This window comes from Pelodiscus sinensis, chromosome 1 (genome assembly GCF_049634645.1).
Source record: "Pelodiscus sinensis isolate JC-2024 chromosome 1, ASM4963464v1, whole genome shotgun sequence".
In the NCBI taxonomy this organism is placed as follows: domain Eukaryota; kingdom Metazoa; phylum Chordata; order Testudines; family Trionychidae; genus Pelodiscus; species Pelodiscus sinensis.
Genome location: NC_134711.1, coordinates 130,265,870 through 130,293,433, shown reverse-complemented (window position 1 = coordinate 130,293,433; position 27,564 = coordinate 130,265,870). Strand labels below are relative to the sequence as shown.

General features: G+C 43.3%; 1 protein-coding gene across 12 annotated transcripts in view; it reads right to left on the bottom strand.

The window, feature by feature from the left end:
• CCDC91 (coiled-coil domain containing 91) overlaps window positions 1-27,564 on the bottom strand; it is a 519,220-nt gene that overhangs the window by 235,910 nt on the left and 255,746 nt on the right. For 7 of the 12 annotated variants that reach the window (XM_075901356.1, XM_075901340.1, XM_075901312.1 and 4 more), the window contains 2 exons: window positions 16,379-16,492; window positions 3,381-6,425 (listed from right to left, as the gene is read on the bottom strand). The exons of 1 other annotated variant lie outside the window; for it this stretch is intronic. In XM_075901356.1, coding sequence (XP_075757471.1) covers window positions 6,204-6,425; window positions 16,379-16,492 — 336 coding nt within the window. In that variant the 3' untranslated portion in view covers window positions 3,381-6,203. Of the gene's footprint in view, window positions 1-3,380; window positions 6,426-16,378; window positions 16,493-27,564 lie in introns of those variants that run through there. 4 more of the 12 variants (XM_075901346.1, XM_075901364.1, XM_075901375.1 and 1 more) reach the window with 1 other exon arrangement.

Below are 27,564 nucleotides of genomic sequence, written 5' to 3'. Positions count from 1 at the left end.
GTGAAGGACTGGATTGGTTCCTTAGGGAGGGGGTGTAACCTCCATCCCTAGAGGTTTTTAAGTCTCAGCTTGATAACGCCCTGGGTGGGATGATTTAGTTGGGATTGGTCCTGTTTTGGGTAGGGGGCTGGACTCAATGACCTCTTCCAGCCCTATGGTTCTATGATTAAGTTAAATTGTTCCCCCTTTTCCCATGTCCTTTCCATCTCTCTTCAGGGACCCTTCTAATGAGCAACTTCTAATGAAAAGTGCAGTTGCTTTCAAGGTGGGAGTTGTGGAAGAGGTTCTGCCAGTGGGGACAAATGATCTACTCCCAGGATTTCCTAATCTCAAAATCAAATGGTAGTCTAAAACTGATTCTGGACCTGTGAAAGTTCAAAAGAGCCATTAAGAAGCAAGTTTCCCATAGTGTCTGTAATTTCCCTCATCTTCTCTCTGGACTTAAGGGACTAGAATGCTGTCCTCAATTTAAAGGATGTTTAAGTCAGAGTCACAGAAGGTTGGGTTTATCATAAACCACAGACACTTTCAATTTCCAGTTCCCCATTCAGCCTGTCAGCAGCCCTTTGGCTGTTCACAAAGTGCATGGCAGTCGTTGCAGCCTTGTTGAGAAGGCTAGGGGTTCAGATCTACCTTTACTTTGATGACTGGCTGGTCAGAAGTTGGACCAAGGTCTAGGTTGACTCCTCTATAAAGCTGTTCCAGTCAACATTCTAGTACTTGGATCTGCTGATAAACATGCAGAAGTCTGCCCTCTCCTTGGTTCAAAGGATAGAGTTTATTGGGGTGATCCAGAAGTGCAACCAAGCGAGAGCATTCCTCCTTGAAGTGCAACACCAAGGAATAGTGATGCTTACCGAGAACTTCAGCGATCGTATCTTCATGACAGCAAGGAACTGCTTCAAGCCACAGGGTCTCATAGAGCTATGTGGTGCAGCATGCCACACTTCAACTCAGACCTCCCTGATATCCATATTATCATGAAACTGACACCATCTGTACACAGTTATCAGGTTCACCCATCAGTGATTAGCTTCCTTAGTTGGTGGCTATACTTGATGATGGTTTGTGTAGGAGACCCATTAGCAAGACTCCAACCATCAATGTATCTTGTTATAGATGTATCATCAATGGTCGAGGGTGCTCAGGTTCGCGCCCTAAAACACAAGGCCTCTGGTCTTTGGAAGAGCTCTCACTACACATCAACATAAGGGAGCTCGGGGTACTTTATTTGGCATGCCAATCTTTCCAAGGTCCAAGTGTGTTCTCATCTAGCTTTCCTGTCAAACGTGGTTTCTCAGTTCCATACTAACTGGATATCATCCTACCTGTATTTTATCTGAAACCACATGCCAACAGAGAACAACAGAGGCTTCACTCATTTGGTGTCATGTGTGTGCTGTCCTTCTACATGAAAAAGGACTAAACCATTTCAGAAAGCTACTCAACTATTTGTGGCCATCACAAACAGAAGGAAAGGTCTTCCTGTCTTAGTCCAAAGAATTTCACCATGTATTATTTTTGGTATCTGCACAAGCTATGACCTGGCAAAGGTCCTTGCTCCTCCTGCCCTGAGAATACATTCCATAATGGCCCAAACATCTTCGGCAGCATTTGTAGCAGAGGTTCTTATGAAGGACATTTGTAGAGCAGCAAGGTTATCATTACTTCATATTTTCACCTCTCATTATGCAACCACCCAACAACTTTTTACAGGACTGAGCCACAGTTATGTTTTGCCTTGGCAACACTCAACAGACTAATCAGATTAAAAGGTAAGAATTGGGTCTAAAGAGCATTTTATCTATAATATTTTTTGCAATTGTCAATGGCATAAGATTATTTTACTTAAGATGTAAAATAATACTCTTTTTCTTTGTAGGTTTAATTATAAATTAAATTGTACATATCCAAAGTTAGATTCCTATCACATAGCACAAATAATTAGCTTCCAGGGCTACTGTTTTTTCCATATGTCCTTTCTATCTATACATACTGTTCAAGATGCAACACCATACTAGTCCTGTTATATCAGTCACAGAAGCCTAATGGAGTTGGCCTGCTTTAGATAAAGTAATTCTGTTTTTAAAGTATATTGCTTTTAATTTGACAACAATTATGTTAAACTCTGTGGAATATATATTCTTTATAAACTTTGGAGAAGTCACTAGGCAAGAAAAAAGGGAAAAAAAAGATAGATTGATGTTTTTTGTCTCAACGCACCTTTGTGATACTGTCCTAGTACAGTAAAACTCCATTAGTCCAGCATCCAATGCTCCAGGACTGCTGATGGTCCGGCACCATCAGGAACCCGGAGTGCTAGGGCAGCCGGACAGGCTTCCCCCATTCAGCTGCTGCTGAAACTGACAAGCAGCTGAATCGGGGAAGCCGGGAGCAGAGCAGCTGGGGTGCTGCTGGGTTGGTCTCATAGCGCTGCCCCTCGGGGCTGCGGGACCAACCCGGCAGCACCCCAGCTGCTCTTGGGGATGCCTGGGGCAGAGCAGCTGGAGTGCTGCCGGGTTGGTCCCGCAGCACCAAAGGACAGCGCTGAGGGACCAACCCGGCAGGACCCCAGCTGCTCTGCCCCAGGGGTCCCCGATTCAGCCGCTGCTGAAACAGATCAGCGGCTGATTCCAGGAAGCCCGGGGCAGAGCAGCTCCTTTGGCGCTGCGGGACCAACCCGGCAGCACTCCAGCTGCTCTGCCCTAGGCGTCCCCAAGAGCAGTGGGGTGCTGCCGGGTTGGTCCCGCAGCCCCTAGGGGCAGCGTTACGGGACCAACCGGGCAGTACCCCAGCTGCTATGTCCCAGGCGTCCCCAAGAGCAGCTGGAGTGCTGCTGGGTTGGTGCCATAGCGCCACCCCTTGCCGCTGCGGGACCAACCCGGCAGCACCCCAGCTGCTCTATTGCAGGCATCCCCAATTCAGCTGCTCCTGAAACTGACCAGCAGCGGCTGAATCAGGGACTCCTGGGGCAGAGCTGGACTATCGTAAGGGGGGGCTATGAGGGGTCTGGGGTGGCATCCCCTCCCACCCCACTCCAGACCCTTCATAGCTCCCCCTTCTGATAGTCCGGCATATCTGATAGTCCGGCAAACCCTGGGTCCTAAAGGTGCCGGATTATCGGAAGTTTACTGTATAAGGTTTGCTACAGTATGGGTATGTCTACACTACCCCGCTAGTTCGAACTAGCGGGGTAATGTATGCATACCGAACGTGCTAATGAAGCCCGGGATTTGAATTTCCCGGGCTTCATTAGCATAAAGCCGGCTCCGCCATTTTTAAAAGCCGGCTAGTGCGAACCCCGTGCCGCGCGGCTACACGCGGCACGGACTAGATAGTTCGGATTAGGCTTCCTAATCCGAACTATCTGTACACCTCGTCATTTTCACAGCAGCATATTTCCTATATACCTTCAAAAGAGCTATCATTTTCGACCTATCTTGGCCAAAGGACCAAGAACATGAAATGCTCTTTGATTTTTACTGAACTCAAAACTGATTTAATTCTGGGATAGTGAAGGGCCCATTCTTTGTCTTTAACATTCCATTCATACTTTGCAGGCTACACAGAGAGGTACTTCCCATTTGACTAACCTTGAAGCATTATTAGGACATCTCACTACTTGATTCTGAGAAAGGACTATGTACACAATGTTCCCTCAACAAATCTAAAAGATGAGTATGTTCGACCTAATAATACGTGGTCAAGGACATCTCAAAGAATAATGCATTCAGTGTAAGGTATTACAGGAGGGGTGAGGAACCCTTTTTGGGATGTATTGACCCACAAAAAATCAGTTGGGTGTAAATTCAAGAGAGCAATTTGTCTTTTTTGGATAGTTACTGGTCATTTTCAAGGTCCATTTTTTAGGTTCTTTACAACTTCTAAATGTGTGAACTAGGTTAACCTTTTTGGACAAGAGTGCTCTCCACTGAATGCTTATGTTATAGTTGTGTACAAGAATTTAAGTATAAGTACTTCACCTTTTATCCAACTGAATGGATTATTCCCTTCTACTCATCTTCTACAGGGATACTTCTCAGGGGACATCTAGACTAATAACGAGATACTATTAACTGAAGCATTATAATTATATCAAAATGAGTCCCTTGCTATTTAGGACTAGCTCAAATGCAACAAAGGCTGAACTATATACATTGTGTATTGATATCAAGCACCGAATCTCCCTATGAGCAGCCAGGAAGAGACATGTATGAAGGTTTGCTTTTCAATCTGAGATTATCACAAGTATTGTTAGAAGAAAAGAGGAGAGTTATAAATGTTAAATGTTAAAAGATTATCTAAAAACATGGTTTGAAAATATAAGAATGGCCCTCATCCCTGGTTGCCCATGCGGATGCCAGAGAACTATAAGCCTGGAGCCCAGTGTGCAAGCAAGCATCATCATGTTCATGGGTATCGTGGTGTGCCTCATGGCATTATACTTCGAGAGCATACACATGTTGCTTCACCAGGAAGAGGACAAGGACGAAGCTCGGCATGGCACACTGGCACTGTTCAGGCAAGGCTTGGCGCTCTTGGTAGTGCATCTGCCAGTCAATGGACTCAGAGCAACATCTGTTCTTGCTAGGAAAAATGTCTAAGGAACGTGTCAGTTCTTCTGACATTTTTTTGTGGAAGAGCAGACGTGCTCTTTTGGAACCCCCTGTATTCACAAGGAATAAGGGCTCTTCCGAAAAAGGAAGTTTTTCCGAAAAGCCTCTTCTGAAAAAACAATTAGAAAAAGGAGAACAAATTGCGTACCTTTTCCCGATAAAACTCCGTAGTCTAAAAGTAGCCTGTATGAAAGTCAGACACACAGGACTCAAAGATTTGTCAGACCGCTGTGTTTATTAGCAAAGCCGCTCTGCTAATACACCCAGAAAATGTGAGTACCATACAAGACTCAAACCCCTTTGATTTATACAGTCAAAAGAAAGCCAACTTAACAAGATTAAAAGGTGGCAAAACTTCGCATGATTAGTATGAGATTAGTCAAGTATCTTCATTTCCACATCAAGCACACAGCAATCTCCTGTCCATATTTCTCTGGTTACCTCAATTACTTTCTAACACCTAATGTTCCTTTTCCTGTTCTCCCAGAGACACCTGGCTTCATTCTGATCTGCATACCTATAAACATAATCATCTCTTTCCTGTTCAGAGACAAACAGTATTCCTTCAACTTATACAATTCAGTATAATTCATCTTTCTCTTACAATATAACTCTTTCTACTTTCACACCTGAGAGGGGACATGATAGAAGTTTTCAAGTATCTAAAAGGGTGTTGCAAGGAGAAACAAATTGTTCTCCTTGGCCTCTGAGGATAGGACAAAAAGCAATGGGCTTAAACTGCAAAAAGAGAGGTTTAGGTTGGACATTAGGAAAAACTTCCTGTCAGGGTAGTTAAACACTGGAATAAATTGCCTAGGGAGGTTGTGGAATCTCTATTTCTGGAGATATTTAAGAGCAGTTTAGATAGATATCTATCAGGGATGGTCTAGACAGTACTTGGTCCTGCCATGAGGGCAGGAGACTAGACTTGATGACCTCTCAAGGTCCCTTTCAGTTCTAATGTTCGTGGTTCTGTGAAACACAACATTCCCTTTGTGGCATTGGCCTGTTGTGTGCTCCTAAACCTGTTCAAGAACAAGGGGGAAACTTTCCTGGAAGTGTGGGGGGCTGAGACAGAGCACCTAGACAGAGTTTGAGCAACCAGACACCAGTGACATAAGGAGAGCACAGCAAGGGGCAGAACAAATCAGAGACGCTTTGATGGACATTTTTATGCAAGGCCTTTTTTGACATTCTTCCCCGGGGCTCTCCACAAGTTGCCCCTGCTTTCCTTTTAATCCCCCATCTCACCCCATTCTTGCAGTTCAAACAATAAAGACACTGTTGGTTACAGAACAGGAGTTGTTATTTGGGGGAAAACAGCTAGAAAAGGACAGAACAGAATTGGGAACCAGAAGGGGGGAGGCAGATTCAGCAATGGCAGTGAGACTGCCTTCTGCCTCCCAAGGACCTGGAGGCTCCAGTTACCCTTGAGTCATTTCCTGCCCTGTGTCTTGGGGCCCCAGGGGCCTTTGGTGGTAGAAGCCAAGGGGCAGGAGGAGGAGGCATTGGAGGTGTCATCGGGGTGGGCAGGGTTCTGGCAGATGGCCCATTCAAAACAAGATGTCACACACTCCATGACAGAGGTCAGGCCGGTAAACATCGTCTTATGCTGTCTGGCGAGTTGCTCTTGGGCAGCCCTCGGTGATCCAGTCCTGCCACTCTGCCCGGATTTCTGTCATGATGGTGTTTATGCAGTCCATCTACTCGCAGAAGATCTCCTCCTGTGTGCATTTGCACCAGCAGACATGAGCCAGGTGGGCAGATACTCATTAGGTGGAGAACACACCAGGCTGGCTGCTGATCCAGCTGCAAAGAAAAGGAGATGGATTCCAGAATAAGACGAAATATTTGCTTTAAAGTAGGCACCTTACAGCAGGTGCCCAGATGTCTTGGGGGAGCACTGGGACACACTCGGTCCAGAGGCAGGCAGGCACGATAAGGGGTCTGCCAGGCCAGGAGCCTGCAGGTGGGAGGGGAGTAGTGGCAGCTTCCCGCTGTGTCTGGCACACACCAGGTCCAGCACACGGTGCCTCCTGGGGACACTGCTACTTTCCTAGCCAGAGCAGGAGCCTGCAGGCAAGAGGGGGGAAAGGGATGGGTCAGCTACACACTATGTCCAGTACATGTCTGGTCTGTCACACGCAGCTTCCTGGGTACACTGCTTCTTTTCCTGCCTGAAGGAATGGAGGGGGGTGCGCGTGCAGCACACGCAGCCTCACAGAGCTTCCTCTTCTCCTCCCTCCAGATTGTCATGCAAAATATCAGTCTTCTCCAAATCACAGTGCATTATCAGGAGCATACGTTGACTGAATGTGGCTATAAACCTGGGCCTTATGCTGCACAGCTTTGTAGTTAAATAATGTCAGACCACTTACTGGTGGCTTAGCATGGGAAGGTGTCCTATTGTGGAGGATGGCACAATGTTGTCTCCCCAAAAATTTTGTGAGAATGATCAAAGAGTCCTTATGTGAGAGCTTCATGTAACTATGCAAATAAGATACTCACTCCATCTGCAGATACGTTAACAAGCTGTTCCACACTGTGTAGGCAGTGTTGAGCACACCACGTCTCACACCCCATTGCTTGTAGTTAGAAAAAAATCTGTGAAATCACCAGAAGTGCCCTCTCTAGGATCGGTGACTGATTTGGAGATGTCCTGGAGGAGGTACCAGTTCCAGCTTCATGATGAGCTCCTGGCTCTCAGGTATCAGCAGGTGACTAGATTCCTTCATTTCCTCCTCTTCATCCTGCCCCTCCACCATCCCTCTCTCTTCCAGGCTGATGCCAGGCGTGTCTTGTCCAGACTCCACAACCGGGGGGGGGAACTTCCCCCCCCACACACAGAATGGCAGCCAGCTGCTCATAGAAGCAGCATGTGTGAGGTGTTGCCCAGAGAGGTGTCCTCTCTCCCTCTTCATCTCATGGAATAAATGGTGCAGCTCCTTGATTTTCACCCTGCACTGCTGGGCATCCCTGGAATATCCTTTTGCCCCGAGATAGCTTGCAATCCTACCGTAAATCTCAGAGTTCCTCTTTCTGGTTCTGAGCTCTGTGAGGATGACTTCATCTCCCCACACACTCAATGACATCCAAGATCTCCTAGATACTCCAGGCTGGTCCTCTTCTGCTCCGCTAGGCACTGGAACCCCTGGGACCAGAAATACTTGCAGTCATACAACAGAATGTTGGAACTCATGTCCACATGTGCCATGGTGTACTGATCACTCTCAATGGGCTCGCAATGCTGGCCACAGGGGACAGCTGTTCTTGGGACTTTTTGAGCTCAACGGGAGAGCAGAAGATGAGTAAGTGCTGGTCAGAATTGGGAGCTGCAGGAGGCCTCCTGGATACCATAACATTGAATTTCCAGCAAGGTTGTGGCTACACTAGCATAACTTCAACCATGCAAGGTCAGGAATAGCATTACTCCTGATGAAAAGCAGGGGTACAGAAATTGACTTCAGTGGCTGCTAAGAGCGAAGCAACAGGCCTGACAGCATGGATGCATCACTTAGGAAATTAATGAGATGTGGCTAAATTTGATTTGAAGTCCTAATGTAGCTGAGGCATAAGAGTGCCAGGGAGTGCTGCCACCCCCTTTGCTTGAAGTGGTTTCTAACATATACAAAGTTTACTGTTTGGGTCTATGGCTCTTAGCACCCACACAACACAAACTGGTCCGACATCCCTGCATTAATTACAAATTGGGAAAATGAAAGGATTTTCTGTGTTGTGAGGACCTGCAGAATGTGGCTCTAATTAGCATATTTACACCTGTATCCAAAAAGTAAACAAACCCCATCTGTACGCTTGCTGTATCTAAAACTTCTCTTTTATGACTTAATATTAGGATTGCTTTTATTGTGTATTGTTTATTATTACTTATAATATTAACATGATTAGTGTTATATGGATTCTTAATAAAAGAATACCAAGATAATCTATTTTATAAAGGAACAGAGCCATTCATAATCAGGATATTCTAATTTATCAAATAAGACATTTTTAAAAACTGTAATTATTGTTAAAGTCACTAATTATATTAAAATAAACATGTTTCTACAGAATTTATAATTCAACAAGGAAGGAAGACCTTTGTACTAATTCTAAGTTTGATTGTTTCCAAAAAAACTTTAAAGACAACTATCCAGTACACTAGCCCATTACCTATTAATGTACAAAAGTTAGGGTTCTTTAGAATTTGTGTTCCAATGCAGAAGATTAATTCTTGAAATTGAAGGAAAAAAAAACTTATTACACTTGGCTTTAGAAATCACCCCTTCTATGTGAGCAGTTGTTGCTTCTTGGATGCTTCCTTCCTTCTTCATAGCAAGCTTATGTGTAACGGTCTCGTTTGTGGGATGGATTGGAACACTTTATTCTAATCCAAGGCCATAGGTCTTTATAAACCAAAAACTCTTCCTCCCTCAGGGATATGGCAGGGGATGTGGTCTTTTCTGTCTCCTCTTTCTAAAAGCCTCAAAGCTTGTGGTATCTTTTATTAATTTCAGCATGTTATATGTGATATTACACTGGTTATGCATATGAAAAGGAAGTTATTTTCAGGATTTTTTTTCTTTTTTAAAGCAGTTAAAATTGGTATCTCACATAGATTCCAAAGACATTTGGAAAAATTCTAGCTGATATAATTTTAAAAAGAGAAAGGTCTCTTTTTAAGAAGGGTAATGTTATAGAGAAAGCTGAATGTGAGTGAGAACAGTTATAAGGCTCTTAATATTGAAAATTACTATACAAATTTAAACAAAGGATTTTTTATATTTTAAATTAAAACCAGCTTTCTGACTTAAATGTTGTAACATGTTCATAATAACAAAAGACTATATTTCTTTCAGATTTTTCTCTCATACCTCCTTTTCGTTTTTTGGGGATAATGATTATTATACTGGGATTTTCAAGATTTCTAGACAAGTTTTTGCTGAGAATTAAGTTAAAAGTGAAGGCTTCTTTAGTTTTACTTACCAGCAAAAAACTATTTTGGAACATTAAAACTTCAAGTTGACACACAGTTCTGGGCTGCTATTACTACTGCTTGGTGAACAAATGCAAAAACTTTTTCACGATTCCATTAATGAGTTCTATAATTCTTAGATTTTTTTAGCTGCTTATAGTGAACTCCATAAATTGATGGATCAACAACAACAACAAAAAACCCAATATGTCCAGCTGTGAGTTATAAGTTATTTTGAACATTGGCTATAAAGAAAATTTACTGTAAGGAAAGAAATGTATTTCACGGAATTTCAAAATAAGCTGATGCTTCTGAACAAAATTCTATTTATGTTTTTTTTCCCCTGAAACACTTAATCATTGGTAACCAAGAGGAAACATGGGTATGCCCACGTCCTCTGCTTCGAAGGACTTCAAACATTTTTTTTAAATGGCAAGGAAGTGTACTTTTACACACTATATGCTACCCATTAGTGGGTGGAACCGGATCTTCCCCTATATTCAAAGAAAAATAGGAACAATCTCAGTGAACTTCAGCCAGTAAATGGAAATAAAACCTGTGCTCCCCCTTAAGGCCCTTCCAGGAGTCCCTCCCAAAGTTATATCAATTCACTATAATTTGTAAGGTACATTTTTTATTTTGACAATTGCTCCAATTTGACCAGAGATATGTAGTACCTCTGATACAGCCATCTGAAAAGCTTGTTTTGCCAAATTATTTGGTGTTAGACACATTTTCCAATTTGAATGGCAACACAGACAGATTTCACAAATCTTGCACCAGGAACACCTAAGCCTGCCTAGCAGTATCCTTTCAGTCTACGCATGTAAGGCAACTGGTTTATAGTAAAACAAACAAAAAATCTACTTATACAAAGCATTTCGACATTCAATACTGGAATTCATTATGGAATAAATGGAAATTCTGTTTGCAAAAGATTTAAATTTAAGGAAGCATTGATTCTGTCAAGGATATCATTTTCATTGCCTCCTTGATAAGTATTTCAAGGATTAGATGCATTTGAATTTTCTTGTCTTATATTTAAAACTTTGCCTTGATTCAGAGACATTATTGTCCAGTTACATTTGGTTTACATAACAAACAGCATCCTTCTCGTGATTTCTTCTTTTTTCATCTAGATGTAATAAAACTGAAATTATATATAAAATGTGCATTACCATCTATAAACTATATATGTGTATCTTGTATGCACCTAAAAGTAACTGCATTCTTCCATATGGTACATCACATATGCATGGCAATACAATCACCAATTCATAATTTTCCAAAACTGATAGCCATTATCAGCTCCAGTTGCATCACTGGTCTTTATAGCCGTGTTCAGAGTACACGTAATAAAATATCAGTATCAGAGGGGTAGCTGTGTTAGTCTGAATCTGCAAAAGCGGCGAGGAGTCCTGTGGAACCTTATAGACTAACTGCAGTGTAGGAGCATAAGCTTTCGTGGGCAAAGACCCACTTCGTGAGATGCACGTCAGATGCATGCATCTGACGAAGTGGGTCTTTGCCCACGAAAGCTTATGCTTCTACACTTCAGTTAGTCTATAAGGTGCCACAGGACTCCTCGCCACTTTTGTAAAATATCAGTGATATCCTAAAGTGAAAAACATGTTTCAACAACATGATTTTAGATTTTTTAATAACTACTAGATGTATTAACTTTCCTTAGCTCTGTTTTGCAACAGAGTATGTTCTCAAGCATTATAAAATATAAGAAAGAACATAGCTTTTTCATGGAAGGGTGAAGGATTACAAAGACAAAGGGAAGAAAATAAACTTTCCATTTATCTCAATCACTTCAGAGGAAGATCAAATAAAGAAACTGAAAATATTTAGAAGAAAAGATAACAAAAAGGACAAGAAGAGATAGAAAAACAAGTATGCCCTGATTTGTCTAAAATTTCAATATCTTTCTATACATATAAAAAATTTTCCCTGCAGGACAGTGAGACGTGATCGTGTCACTCTGCATCCTGCAACCCCTCCCTACTTATACTGAGGGCAAGTGGCAGCTGATACAGAGGGCAAGTGGCAGCCACATGGTTTCCCTGGTCTCCCCAAAGCTTTGTGGGGGGGGAGGGAGGGAGTCATACAGCTTCTCCAATCTCCCCAGAGCTCCAGGACATAGGGTGGCAACCACATGGTGTCCTTGGTTTCCCCGGAGCTCCAGGAGGGGAGGAAAGGGGGCTTCTCTGGTGCTCTGAGGAGGGGCTGGGAGTTGCACCTCCTCCCTCCCACAAGGGGAAAAGGGGGGTCCAGGAGCCACGCTCCCTCCCCTCTAACATGGGAGGGTGTCCGAGAGCCACGGGCCCTCCCTCCTTGCACTGGTAAATAAGATGGAAAGCCCCTGAGTCTCTTCATGAAGAACAGGGAAATATACAAGAACTCAATAGAAGACATGCATAAGATTTTTAGTAAACTTTTACTTTTGATCCAGACATTTAACTATTTTATGCATATTTTGAATTTTTCTGCTGGATATGGCTTTGATTAGATTTGTTTCCAGAAGGCCATATTTTCTGAACCACCACCAATTGTTGCTGACAGTGAGAATTTTATTGAAGACAGCTCACCTTACTATAACAGAATCATAGAATACTACGAATGGAAGGGACCTTGAGAGGTCATCAAGAACAGTCCCCTGCCCTCATGGCAGGACCAAATACTGTCTAGACCATCTCTGATAAACATTTATCTAACCTACTCTTAAATATCTCCAGAGATGGAGATTCCACAACCTCCGTGGGCAATTTATTCCAGTGTTTGACTACTCTGACAGTTGGGAACTTTTTCCTAATGTCAACCTAAACCTCCCTTGCTGCAGTTTAAGCCCATTGCTTCTTGCTCTATCCCCAAAGGCCAAGATGAACAAGTTTTCTCCTTCCTCCTTATGACACCCTTTTAGATATCTGAAAACTGCTATTATGTCCCCCCTCAATCTTCTCTTTTCTAAACTAAACAAACCTAATTCCTTCAGCCTTCCCTCATGAAGGTCATGTTCTCTAGACCTTTAATCATTCTCGTTGCTCTTCTCTGGACCCTCTCCAATTTCTCCACATCTTTCTTGAAATGCGGTGCCCAGAACTGAACACAATACTCCAATTGAGGCCTAACCAGTGCAGAGTAGAGCAGAAATATGACTTCTCGTGTCTTGCTCACAACACACCTCTTAATGCATCCCAGAATCAGGTTTGATTTCTTTGCAACAGCATCACACTGCTGACTCCTATTCAACTTGTGGTCCATTATAACCCCTAGATCCCTTTCTCCTGTACTCCTTCCCAGACAGTCGCTTCCCATTCTGTATGTATGAAACCGATTGTTCCTTCCTAAGTGGAGAACTTTGCATTTGTCTTTAATAAACTTCATCCTATTTACCTCAGACCATTTCTCCAATTTGTCCAGGTCATTCTGAATTTGTCCAGACTCTATCCTCCAGATTAGTCGCAACCCCTCCCAGCTTGGTATCATCTGCAACCTTAATAAAGAGTACTGTCTATGCCAATATCTAAATCGTTGATGAAGATATTGAACAGAGCCGGTCCCAAAACAGACCGCTGCGGAACCCCACTTGTTATGCCTTTTCAGCAGGACTGTGAACCATTAATAACTACTCTCTGAGTATGGTTATCCAGCCAGTTATGAACCCACCTTATAGTAGCCCCATCTAAGTTGTATTTACCTAGTTTATTGATAAGAATATCATGCGAGACCGTATCAAACGCCTTACCAAAGTCGAGGTATACCACATCCACCGCTTCCCCCTTATCCACAAGACTTGTTATCCTAAAGAAAGCTATCAGTTTGGTTTGACAGGATTTGTTCTTTACAAATCCATGCTGGCTGTTCCCTATCACCTTGCCACTTTCCAAGTGTTTACAGATGATTTCCTTAATTACTTGCTCCATTATCTTCCCTGGCACAGAAGTTAAACTAATTGGTCTGTAGTTTCCTGGATTGTTTTTATTTCCCTTTTCATAGATGGGCACTATATTTGCCCTTTTCCAGTCGTCCGGAATCTCTCCTGTGTCCCATGATTTTCCAAAGATGATAGCTAGAGGCTCAGATACCTCCTCTATCAGCTCCTTGAGTATTCTAGGATGCATTTCATCAGGCCCTGGTGACTTGCAGGCATCTAACTTTTCTAGGTGATTTTTAACCTGTTCTTTTTTTATTTTACCTTCTAAAACTACCCCCTTCCCACTAGCATTCACTATGTTAGGTGTTCCTTCAGACTTCTCAGTGAAGACCGAAACAAAGAAGTCATTGAGCATCTTTGCCATTTCCAAGTTTCCTGTTACTGTTTCTCCCTCCTCACTGACCAGTGGGCCTACCCTCTCCTTTGTCTTCCTCTTGCTTCTAATGTATTTATAAAAAAGTCTTCTTGTTTCCCTTTATTCCCGTAGCTAGTTTGAGCTAATTTTGTGCCTTTGCCTTTCTAATCTTGCCCCTTCATTCCTGTGTTGTTTGCCTATATTCTTCCTTTGTAATTTGTCCTAGTTTCCATTTTTTATAGGACTCCTTTTTTATTTTTAGATCATGCAAGATCTCGTGGGTAAGCCAAGGCCGTCTTTTGCCATATTTTCTACCTTTCTGACACATCGGAATAGCTTGATTTCGGGCCCTTAACAATGTCCCTTTGAAAAAACTCCTCAGTTGTTTTTCCCCTTAGTCTCGATTCCCAGGGGACCTTACCTATCTGCTCTCTGAGCTTACCAAAATCCGCCTTCCTGAAATCCATTGTCTCTATTTTGCTGTTCTTCCTTCTACCCTTCCTTAGAATTGTGAACACTATGATTTCATGATCACTTTCACCCAAGCTGCCTTCCACTTTCAAATTCTCAACTAGTTCCTCCCTATTTGTTAGGATCAAATCTAGAACAGCTTCCCCCGGTAGCTTTTTCAACCTTCTGGAATAAAAAGGTGTCTCCAATGCAGTCCAAGAACTTATTGGATAATCTGTGCCACGCAGTGTTATTTTCCCAACATATATCTGGATAGTTGAAGTCCTCCATTACCACCGAATCTTGGGCTTTGGATGATTTCGTTAGTTGTTTAAAAAAAGCTTCTTCCACCTGGGTAGGTGGCCTGTAGTAGACTCCTAGCATGACATCACCTTTGTTTTTAATCCCTTTTAGCCTAACCTAGAGACTCTCAACACTTCCGTCTTCTATGTCCATCTCCACTTCACTCCAAGTGTGTTCATTTTTAATGTATAAGGCAACACCTCCTCCCTTTTTTCCGTCTACCCTTCCTGAGCAAGCTTTACCCTTCTATAGAAACATTCCAATCGTGTGTATTGTCCCACCAAGTTTCTGTGATGCCAACAATGTCATAATTGTACTTATTTATTAGCACTTCCAGTTCTTCCTGCTTATTTCCCATACTTCTCGCATTTGTATTTAGGCATCTAAGATCCTGATTTGATCTTGCCTCCCAATTTTGCCCTGACCCTCCTTTCTCTCTGCCATTGTAGCCCATGCTCCCTCCCATTTCCGACCCATCTCCCAGGTCCCCATGTTCTCCACTTACCTGTGGGCTTTGCTCACCTGTCCCCGTCGAACCTAGTTTAAAGCCCTCCTCACTAGGTTAGCCATTCTGTGTCCATCTCACCTTTCATTTCAACAAGCTCACTATTGTTAAAACTAACTGCCAGCAATAACCATAATGACAGAGAACTCTTCCAATACTGCTCTTGGACTGATCAGCAGGTACTACTCTTGAAGTTAAAAGAAACTCTGAATTTGCACACTACTGCCAGCCTTTGCTGGCCAAGAAACTAAAAGATGAAACACATGCTCTCTTTCACCAAGAAATATGGATTTGTTACCAGTTAGGTTCAAGCATTATGTTTTATTTATGTTTCCAGAGTTCTAAAATTACAGGGTTTGATTGAGGTGAAGCCTCAGGTCATATTAGGTCCCCAAAAGACTTTCAGATATCGAGCAAAACCTAAAAACTGGACTGTATTGAGCGGGAAGCAGTGTAGTTAGGGTACACACTGTTTTTGGATTTCCAAATAGCATTTCCAGGTATGGTTCCTCTGAACCATCACTACAAGAATTCAAAACGGTCTTTCCTTCAACCCATGGATGAAAGCAATGGTGAAAATATTTGCCCCCCTTGGAAATGAATTTATCCATCTAGAATAGACTTCTCTCCAGATAAGTCCTCCTTTTGCTGCTACTGAAATAAATGATAAAATTCTCCTGACTTCAATAGGAGCAGGCCTTTAAATGTTTATAGTCTTGGTACATTAACTTTTTCAACATAATACATTTTCAGAATGGTGTCTGACAATGTAGACATAATACCTGACAGTCTCTTATTACACACAAGAGAATAAGCAATTGAACAGTTAGGGAATTTGTTGCATGCACAATCCGCAGAACAATGATTTTATGTATAGTGATAAAATACAATATGCTACGCTTACTGAACTTATTAATGAGTTGAACTTAACTGCCGATAGTGAGATACAATTGTCTGTATGTCTGTCCAAACCTCATAATTTTCGTAATAAATACTGTGTATTTTAATCAATGTATTTATTGCTGTACTTCTTGCCTTCTGATAGAATTGAAATTTTGAAAATGTGCATAACAGGATATATTATTATGCCAGATAAACTATCCAAAAGTAGATGTGCAAAATCAAAGGTATACAAATTGAACTAAGAGTATTTATTACAATTTAAAATGTATTTTCATGTAACTCTAGACACTTGCATAACAGTGTCTGAAGATGTAAATTCATGAGTGACACCTACCCTCTTCTGCTCTTGGACATACTCCATCAATTCCTCTCTTGTTCTTTTCACAGCTTCTTCCACAGCCTTTTCACTTTGTTTTTGTTCTTCCATTATTGCAGCCTTAACGACGTCCTGTAACAGAACAAGAAATCTGAAAACTTATATATGTATATGTATATGTGTACATATTTATATTCCAAATATTTCAGGGGAACAGAGGAAAGTCTCTCAACATGTATCCCTTTTTTTCCCCTTAGAATTTGTTAGCATGAGTGCACTCTTCTCACAATCATAATTATCTTCAACATAAATATCAATACATACACATATATTTAACAATACCTTCAATAGAAAATCGTAGTTCCTGCCACCACTGGGAATGAGGAGGGATGCAACTGCTGCTACTACAGGGTGCCAGGCCCCCCCCATGGTGATCCCTGATGCCGGGTCATTGAGGGACAGGGCAGGAGGGAGAAGGCAAAGTTTGTGGGCCTGTAATGTCTACCAGCAACTCAAGCCACCAGGAGTCCTGAACTGGATTGCGCAGTTGCTCTGGCCAGGGATGGCCCACGGGCCAGGAGTCTGAGACCCTTGGTCACAGGGGCAAAGAGTCCTGTGGCACCTTATAGACTAACCGAAGTGTTGGAGCATAAGCTTTCATGGGCAAAGACCCACTTCGTCAGATGCATGTAGCGGAAATTTCTAGAGGCAGGTATAAATATGCAGGCCAGAATCAGGCTAGAGATGGCGAGGTGGATCCAATCAGAGAGGATGAGGCCCACTTCTAGTAGCTGATCTGGAGGTGTGAATACCAAGAGAGGAGAAGCTGCTTTTTAGTTAGCTAGCCATTCACAGTCTTTGTTTAATCCTGAGTTGATTGTGTCAAACTTTATCATTGTCCAGGATGGGTTGTAGATCACTAATGATGTGTTGGAGAGCTTTTAGCTGAGGACTGTAGGTGATGGCCAGTGGTGTTCTGCTGGTTTCTTTTTTGGGCTTGTCCCGTAGCAGGAGGCTTCTGGGTACATGTCTGGCTCTGTTAATCTGTCTCCTCACTTCCTCGTGTAGGTATCATAGTTACAGAATGCTTGCTGATGATCTTGTAGGTGTAGGTCTCTGTCTGAGGGGTTGGAGCATATGTGGTTGTACCTCAGTGCTTGGCTGTAAACAATGGATCTTGTGGTGTGTCTGGGATGGAAGCTGGAGGCATTCAGGTAAACATAGCGGTTGGTAGGCTTTCGGTATAGGGTGGTGTTTATGTGACCGTCACTTATTTGCACCGTGGTGTCCAGGAAATGGACCTCCTGTGTAGACAGGTCCATGCTGACGTTGACGGTGGGGATCAATCAGTTGTTGAAATCGTGGTGAAATTCTTTCAGAGTCTCCTTCCCATGGGTACAGATGATGAGGATGTCATCGATGTAGCGTAGGTAGAGAAGGGGTGTAAGTGGACGAGAGCTGAGGAAGCGTTCTAAGTCAGCCATAAAAATGTTGGCGTACTGTGGGGCCATGCGGGTGCCCATAGCAGTGCCACTGGTCTGGAGGTATATACTGTCTCCAAATCTGAAATAGTTGCGTGTGAGGATAAAGTTGCAGAACTCAACCACCAGTTGTGCTGTGGCATCATCAGGGATACTGTTCCTGACAGCTTGTATTCCATCTACATGTGGGATGTTTGCGTAGAGAACCTTTACGTCCATGGTGGCTAGGATGGTATTTTCTGTAAGATCACCAATGCATTGTAGTTTTCTTCGGAAATCAGTAGTGTCACGGGGGTAACTGGGAGTGCTGGTGGTGTAGGGTCTGAGTAGAGTGTCCACATAGCTAGACAGTCCTTCAGTAAGAGTGCCAATGCCCGAGATGATGGGATGTCTGAGATTTCCAGGTTTGTGGATCTTGGGTAATAGATAGAACAACTTTGGTCGGGGCTCTAATGGTGTGTTGATTTGTTCCTGTGCTTGTGTGGGGAGTGTCCTGACCAGATGGTACAGTTTCTTAATGTATTCCTTAGTGGGATCTGAGGAAAGTGGCCTGTAGAATTTGGTATTGGAGAGTTGTCTGGCAGCCTCCTTTTTTGGTAGTCAGGCCTGTTCATGATGACAACAGCACCTCCTTTATCAGCCTCTTTGATTACAATGTCAGACTTGTTCCGGAGGCTGTGGATGGCATTGCGTTCTGCATGACTGAGGTTAGAAGGCAAGTGATGCTGTTTTTCCATAATTTCTGCCTGTGCACGTCGGCGGAAGCATTCTATATAGAGGTCCAGACTGTCATTTCGACCCTCAGGAGGAGTCCATGTGGAGTTCTTCTTCTTGTGTTGTTGGTGGGAAGGTATGTGTGTGTCAGTGCATTGTTCAGTGCTGTGTTGGAAGTATTCCTTAAGACAGAGACAGTGAAAGTAGGCTTCCAGATCACCGCAGAACCTGTATCACGTTAGTGGGGGTAGTGGGAAAAAAGAGAGTCCCCGAGATAGAACAGACTCTTCTGCCAGGCTGTGTGTGTAGTTCTCTAGTCTGATTCTGGCCTGCATATTTATACCTGCCTCTGGAAATTTCCATTACATGCATCTGACGAAGTGGGTCTCTACCCAAGAAAGCTTATGCTCCAACACTTCGGTTAGTCTATAAGGTGCCAAAGGACTCCTCGCTGCTTTTGCAGGTTCAGACTAACACGGCTACCCCTCTGATACTTGGTCATAGGGAACCTGGAGAACTTGCTGATGAGGTTTGTTAGGTCTCTGAACCATTCCATTAGTAGGAACGCCCTGGAGGTCAAGGCACTGAGAACTGCTCTGATTAACTCTATCATCTGTACTGGTATGTGGATTTCTTGTCCTTTACCAAGATCTAAAGTGTGGCACATGGACAGCAGGAACATCCCGTAACTCTGTACCTGAGACCTGGAGCTGTCCTTGACCTGCCAGTTGTCGAGGTACAGGAAGACCTGGACACCCTGACATCTCAGGTAAGCTGCCTCTACCAATAAGCATTTGGTGAAAACCCTATGCATTGCCAATGGCTAAATGGAAGGACCATAAACTGGTATTATTCTAGCTCTACCATGAAGCAGGGAATGCTCCTGTGGCCCTCGAAGATGGGAATATGGAAACACATGTCTGGAAGACAGAGGGAGTTGTACCAATCTCCAGGGAAGGGATGATCAAAGCCTGAAAGTCTGTGTGCAACTTTAGCCATGCAACAGTTTAGGTTTCACAGATCCAGAATGGGCCTGAGTTCCCCCTCGGCCTTGGGGTAAAGGAAATAATAAGAGTAGAAGCCCCTGTTCTTGTGTTATGCAGGGACCACTTCCACTACCACCCCCCAACTGTAGGATCTATTGCACCTCCTGTTTGAGAAAATGCTTGTGAGATAGATAGGTAGGGGTAGTTGAAAGTTACTGGAGGGATAGCCTCCAGATAGGACATTAAGGACTCAGTAGTCCGAAGTTATCAATGCCTACAGTGGGAAAAACTGGGAATGGTGGCTGAAGAAAGGGAGAGGGGGAGAGGAGATCTGGATCCACTGTGCAAAGTGGGCAAGTCACCCCAAGCATCCCATCAAAATAGGCACTTGCTAGCATACTTGCCCTTGGAGGGACCAGGCTGCGAGGCTGGCTGAGGCTGGAGAAAGGAGCCCTTCTTATAGCCCCTGTACGACTTGTGCGAAGGCTCCCGGCAGGGGTGACTCCCTGGGTATGAGGCCTTTGGGAAAGGGTCTAAGGGTATGTCTACAGTGCAGGATAAGGTCCAATTAAGATATGCAACTTCAGTTACATTAACTGTGTAGCTGAAGTCTAAGTACCTTAACTTGACTTTTGATGCTGTACAAACTGCAGGAAGTCAGAGGGAGCACGCTCTCCCTTCAACTTCCCTTACTCCTTGTGGAAGCAGGGTTACCAGCATTGATAGGAGGGCCCCTCTCAGTTCAAAAGAGCATTTCTTCACTAGATCCAGTATTTCAAGCCCTGGAAAATTGACAGCAGCAGCTTTGATCGTCTCTGCAGTGCAGACATATCCTTAGAGACTGAGTGTCTTCAATGTCACACGTGAGTCTTCAAGTCTAAGGAGCTTGACACCTGTCTGTTCAGCAAACAGATCCTTCCCATCAAATGGGAGATCCTACAGTGATTTTGGGCCTCTACTAAGAAGTCATAACACTTCGTGCACTGAAACTGCTGAGGCCAAAGCTGCCTGCAGAGCTGCCCTGGCACTTGAAGTACTCTCCTCCAGGAGGGCCATATACTTCCTATCAGTCTCAGGAAGGGAGCTTTTAAACTTGGGACGTATTCTGCCACAAGTAAAAACCATACTGCCCCAGGAGGGTCTGATGGCATGCCACCTTGATCTGGAAACTGAATGATGAATGAAGTTTGCTACCAAAAACTCTGGTCTCGTAGAGTCCTTATTTTAAAGGATAGCTGCGGGTTCGTCCTGATGCTCTCTGTGGTTTATTATTTTCACCAGAAAGTTAGGGACAGGATAGGAATATACATATTCGTAGTCCTTGGAGGGCACAAAATATTTCTGTTTTGCCCTCTTTGAGAGAGAGCCTAGGGAAGATAGAGTTTGCCACAGTGTTTCAGTAATCTTTGCCATCCCTTTATGAAGCGGCAAGGCCATTCTGGAAGGTGCCAAAGCACAGATCACACTGGAGTCCGAGAATTTCCCAAGATCCTCCACCTGTAGATTAAGGTCGGAGACTCTTCACACTCTTCAATAGCTCTTAGTAAGCACTGGTAACCTCCTAAGAGGAGGACAAGAGACAGTGCCAACTTCTTTGGTGACAGCGCCAGTGGGGATAAGCTAAAAGGCTATTTCTTTGCTTGTGCACCAGAGGTAGGATCTGACAACTCTTGCTTTTGCCCAAAGGGACATCTGCATGGCTGATGTTCCAAGTGTGTCTCAGTCCAATGGTGGACAGTATCATTGGTACTGAGGCATATTTCTTGCCTGGAGAATGATTTTCTTCACTTGTTGTCTCTGGGGAGAATTTGGAAGCCTGTGCTTTATAGGGTACCTGTATTTCAAAGGTGATTGAAGCCCTTGGTCTGAGACTGCTGATGGAGATGTCTCTTGTGGAAGAGACCTGGTCTCTGGCTCTAAAGCGGAGAAATTTTTCCATTAGGAGCAGCTTCAGTTAAATCCCTGGCTTTAAGGAACCTGGCTGACTAATTTTTTATGGTGGGACATGTGCCTTACCCAGACAATGGATTAGTGTCCATGGACTGTGATGCATCTGACGAAGTGGGTCTTTGCCCACGAAAGCTTATGCTCCAACACTTCAGTTAGTCTATAAGGTGCCATAGGACTCCTCGTCGCTTTTGCAGATTCAGACTAACAAGGCTACCCCTCTGATACATGGACTGTGAGTGTCCATCTGAAATAGGGATAAACAACTTGCAAGGGGTGCAGCATTTGAATCCCTCAAAGCCTGGCATGCTGTTTGGCACTGAGATCCGATAAAGGTGCCAAAAGGCGCAAGGGTTCAATGTGGGTTTTTTTAAATGATAAAATTAATAAATATAATAATGGTGGAAGCAGAAGAAAGGGAAAAAAGCAGGGTAAGTAAAATGGGAAAACTATCTAAGAAGTTGAGGAGTGAAGTTCACAGACCTGCTACAGTTTTGACCCAAGCCTAAAGTGAGAAAGAAATGAGAGATGGCTGATGGCACGCAATAGTTAATGGCTCACATGTGTGCAAGACGTGTACTGCACAGGCACTGTCATTCGGGGTACTACTGCTAAAAATTTCTGACTATAATTGCAAGGTACCAAAACACCTGAAGTGGAGCATCAAAAAAGAAGGTGTGTGTTCCCGTGCTGGAAAGCCATGCCACAAGCTTCTGTATCTGGGCTCCCAAACCAACAATAGAGAGAAGTTAGAGGGGTTTGCTTGTCCCAGTCTGACTCCTGGCAGTCGCATGCCAGGGAGCGGCATCTGGACTCTTCTCTCGATGGAGTCTGATAGTGTGGGACTGAGTACAAGGCTGGCCTGTGACTAAGAAGTTGAGGAGGTCTGGGTGACTAGCACTGATAGAATTAATATCTCTTCCCCTACCTGCAGCAGGGCTTTTAATAGGAAGTACACCTGAATGTGGCTAAGGATCCTGCTCATGTCCAGGGAGGTTGGCATGGAGTGGGCTAGGCTACTCCATACTACTTGACTTGGGCTCCGTGACCCCCAAGGTGGACTCAGAACTCCTGACGTCGGTCTATGCTTGTGCGTAGACGTATCCCACTATTTAAGGATGAGGGTGAATGACCCCATACCATCCTTTTTGGTTTCTTTGGTGGAGCCATAGAGGGAGAGTGGTGTCAGCCTCTAGACAGTACTGCTGGGATGTTGTGCACAGAGGCCTCAGTGCTTTGTATCAAGTCAGATCAATGCGCCAACTCTATAAGGAGGACATAAAACTGAACATTCTGCTCCGTTTTGGTCCTTGGTTTAAAGGATTTGCAAACCTTGCATCCGTTGCTGATATGAATTTCACCCAGGAAGCACAAACATCTCTTGTATTGGTCACTGACTGGCACGGCTCATTTGCAGGCGTTATAAGATTTGAAGTCTGGAGTCTTGGAACATGCCCCAATCCAGGCAAAAGTCCCAAAGGGGGTCTATGATGGGGTGCCGGTTCCTGCCACCCAGGAGCTCATGGCACCCCGCACTACCAGGCACGCGAGGGGCAAGGGAGGCGCCGGCGGGGATGCCGCGGGGCCAGCTGCGGCAGCAAAAGGCGTCGGGAGCCGGGGATGCGGTCGCCTGCGTGCAGCGCCCTGGCTCACATGCCTCGCCTGTACGGAGGTAGCCGGGGGCCTAGATGTCATCCAGGAGGGACCTCCCGCGGGTGACGTCATTAGCTGGCGCCTGGGAGTGAGGGGCGGGGCCACGCAAGGCGGGCCCTTCAAAGGACGCCCGGGTAGGGCAGAGAAGGGAGAGAGACTGGCTCCGGCTGAGGGAGACCAGCCCGGCATGGTCAGAGCGGCCCCTAGTGGCATGAGAGGCGACTCTACTCGTCGCGGAAGGAACGAGACCGGTGAGGAGGAGGAAATGACCCAGGACGGAGGCAGAAGGCAGCGGCGGCACCTCAACCGGACCCCGAGGGTTGGTGAGTTACGGGGGAATCCCCACCAACTAGGCAGTGACAGTGCACCGCTGCCTTTAGGGTCCTGGGTTGGGACCTGGAGTGAGGGCAGGCCCAAGTCCCCCTCCTCCCTCGAGTCAGACCACTAACAACTAGGGAAACACGGGTGGGGGGGAAGGTGCGTGGGTAGGCAACCCCAATGATGACAGGGCCGTAAGCCTGAGGGGGGGCCCAGCCCGTGACAGGGTCCAGAAAACTTCTTCTACTAAGAATTACAGCAACAGAAAACTATCTACCTAAACAAGAAAAAGCCAAAAGGGGACAAGGCTGGAGTGAAGCAGTTCCGTTGCACTGTCACTGGCAACAAAATAGAACTAAGGGTAGGGGAAACATGCAGTCTCTTTATGCCACACCATAAAGGCACAACTTGAATGGTCACTAGAGGCACTCCCCTACAGGTACTGATAGGGGAAAAAACTTTTGGCATCAATGCACGACAAGCAAGCACACCTCTTTTGGAATGCATACTCAAAGAAGTAGGAAGGATGTTCTGACAGAAGTCATGAGCAGTTGTTTCAGATATATATTTCCTTTCTAATAAATCTCCTATGTACAGGATCAGTGCTTTTTTTGTGACGGTATGCCCTGCGACAGTGTACTGGCACCGATTTTCCCATCTTATTTGAATTGTATGGGATTCCCCTCTGGTATACTGGCAGCTATTTACAATTTCCTGGGGCGACTTGGCTCCTGACAGAAGTGCACCCAGGAACCTCCCTCCTGCCTTTTTTAACTTTGAGCCTGGAGTACCGGCACCTTTTTTCTTACAAAAAAAAAGCACTGTACAGGATATAGGATTAAGCACGATCCGAGTAACAGCAGTGCTAGTTAACAGCAGTTCAGGAGCAGGAGGATGTACTGCACAGAACCTTCTATATGAAGAAGAAAGAAATGCTAGCAAAAGAGTAATTTTGGATTTGCATTTTTCAACCTTGTTACAAGATTATACAATAATTTTACTAGATACAATGCTGAGGATTTGGAAAAAACTAAATATATAATAGTACACACTTAAGTAACTAACCAGACAAAGTTATAGATGGGCTCACAATGTATTATTCACTGGACAGAGGTATATATATAAAAAAATTATGGACTAGATTCAGCCAGGTTTTAAGCCAACTCCAGGCAGCACAAAGCCAGGTACAGGGCCCTCACAAATGAAAGTCCAACATGCGGCTTGTACATTGATCAGAAAGTAGCTTTACATGTTATTGCAGCTCAAAAACTGGGTAGCACACACTAAAAAAGAAATCTCAGAAGAGAGACACAGAGCTGCCATGTACTAAATATACCCTCTCCTATGTCGTTCCTGGCAAAAACCCAAAGGAAAAGAGCAATCTGTGCTCCATTAGGGTGAATTTCTACTTTACTGCAGGGGAGCTAGTAGGAACAGAAAGGTGCAATTTGCTCTCCTATAACAACCTTCGTCAATCTGACCCTATATCTTGTATTTTGGTCTAAAGAGAATCCAGTAACGTAAGTAGCAAACTACATCACACAATTATTATGGAATATCCGTTAACCAAAAAAACCCCCACCACTCTATAAAAATAAAGTATACTAATGGCAGAGCTGGTTGAAAAAAAACTTTTCCTCAAAAATAATTTTTTTGAAAGAAGGAACCACTCCCTCACACAAAACGAAAATAGAAACAAAATACCCCTCCACTCCAAAATCTTCAAATTGAAAGCAAAAACATTTTATTCAGAAATCCCACTGCAGAACCTCATGAGAGCTGCATTTTGGGTGCTTTTATACCTCCATTCTCTTCCTAAGCAGATTACATCTCCCAAAAATAACCTAAATAAAAAGGTCTGGATTTCCAAATCTGCTAAGCACGCATTAGCTCCCTAAGGGTATATCTACCCATCAAAATTATTTCAGGATACCAGAGTTATTCCAAAATAGTTACACTATGTCTTCACTAGCCACCCGTTATTTTGGAATATTTTTCAAAGTAACAGGCACGCTATTTTGGCATCCACAAGGGTTAAGGGATATCTTGAAATAGCACTTTATTTTGAAATGTGGTGCTATTGGACAGCACCAAATTTGAAAGAGTCTATTTCAAAATAAAGTCAAAATAAGTATGCAATTTGCATAGTGCAAATTGAGTATCTTATTTTGAGTTTAGAGTGCAGTGTAGACATAGCCTAAAGGAACTGAAAATGCCTGCACTTTTGAAAATCAGTTTACTTAATTAGATGCCTGTAAATGATCTTCTTAGTATTTTATGCAGATACTTTTTAAACAAAATTAGCTAGGTGGTTCCTCTCCACAGAGTCAACGGGTATTAGGCACCTAACTGTTACTGCTTCCTTTGAAAATTTCCTCCACTATATTCTAGTTGTATTATAATCCGTGCAATGCATTCAAATACAAATGTAAAAGTACAGTACAAGTGCAAAAGTTCTATGTGAAAGTTGAGAAGTCATTTCTGTACCTATCTATTGTTATTTTGAGATTTGGAAATTACTTCACCCTGATTTCAATTTCATACTAGCTTTCATATGGACATTGTCCCTCTAGCTGCTCTGTTAAAATATATTTGCATTGAAATTCTGCTGGCAAATATAACAACAATTAATTATTTTAAAAAAATCTTATGGCAGAAAAAATATGAAAAAATGTATCTTGAGATACTTGGCTTCACAGTACAAGTTTATTTTAGGTTACTGGATAACATACAGCAAGGGGCAGTGCTTGATTTTGGTAGAGTATCACAATCATCTAGTATTGCTGAGAGCATGGATGCAAAAAAGTTAGGATAATATTTAGTTTTGTGGGGACTTCCCAAGACTGTTGAAGTATCTACAGTAATGTTTTAATATAAACATTATATATTACATTAATGGGAGAAATTTGTTATTTTAAAATATAAACTTGAGGAGCAAACCAATTAGTTTTTTAAAATAAAAAATGATGGATTATTTTCTGTTACTTCTCTTGTCCTTCCTACTCTGATCATGAATGGTAAGGCCAGAGCATTCATGGCGCCCATTCATCACAGATTCAATGTGAAACGCGTAATTTGCATGCATAAGGAAAATAATTTAGAATTAAAGAACACATTTATTACTTCTACTAAAAAAGAATAATTAATTGGTAACTAATTCGTTTTCAGATCAAGTTATCAGAACTCATGTCACAATGGATGTATTCACCTAGCACTTTTTAAGATTGCCTTGCAATTAGGCTTCATTTGTAGCTTTAGACACAGCATGCCAGCTACTAAGGGAAACAGACTCTGAGGATCCTAAGATCATTGACAGTTTCCCTTTTTGGCTGGCTTTACGTACAAAGAGCTAGATTCAAAGGCAAACTAACTATATTCTGTGTTTATAGTTTCAGCAAGTGCAGGAGCTCTTTACACACATAGTTGGCTGAAAGGGAAAGTGACTAGATTCACACCATTCTAGTTATTTTCCATTTGCAATCGACTTATTGGAACACTGGTTTCAATTACTGTGGTTCGCAAGACCAAATATAAGTGTAATCTTAAATTACTGTGAGGGCTGCTTTAATGACTCCAAGCAGCAGAGAATTTGGAAGACGCAAACAAAGAATGAGACAGAAGAAATGTAAGGACAGAAAGAGTGGTGGTCCTAACATTCATTCACACGCTATTTTCAACTGAGCAATGATAAATGCAACATAGTAAACCTAAACTATGTACAATATAAAATCATTACTTAAGAAGTATAACTCTACCCTTGAAGTTGGCTATGTTTTACTCTGAACATCGGAAGTCCACAGTAAACAAAAGACTCTTAGTTTGAAGCTCTAGCCCAAAGACTAATTAAAACTATAATTCAGCCTTCATCACTAAATGAATTGTGAGATGCATGCAGTAATGAGTAATTTATCGTATACTATTTTATAACCCCATACAAATATGCTGGTGAAAGGAGCCATATTGAGTATACTGGACACAGAAGTTCTCTATTTAGCCATAAAACAGGAAGTGTGTCAGAGTATTGTCTTGCTAGTGTGTTTCAACCCTGCTGCAGTGGGTCCTAATGTTCCAGATAACCTAAAAGGAGAACAGGGCAGTTCAGATA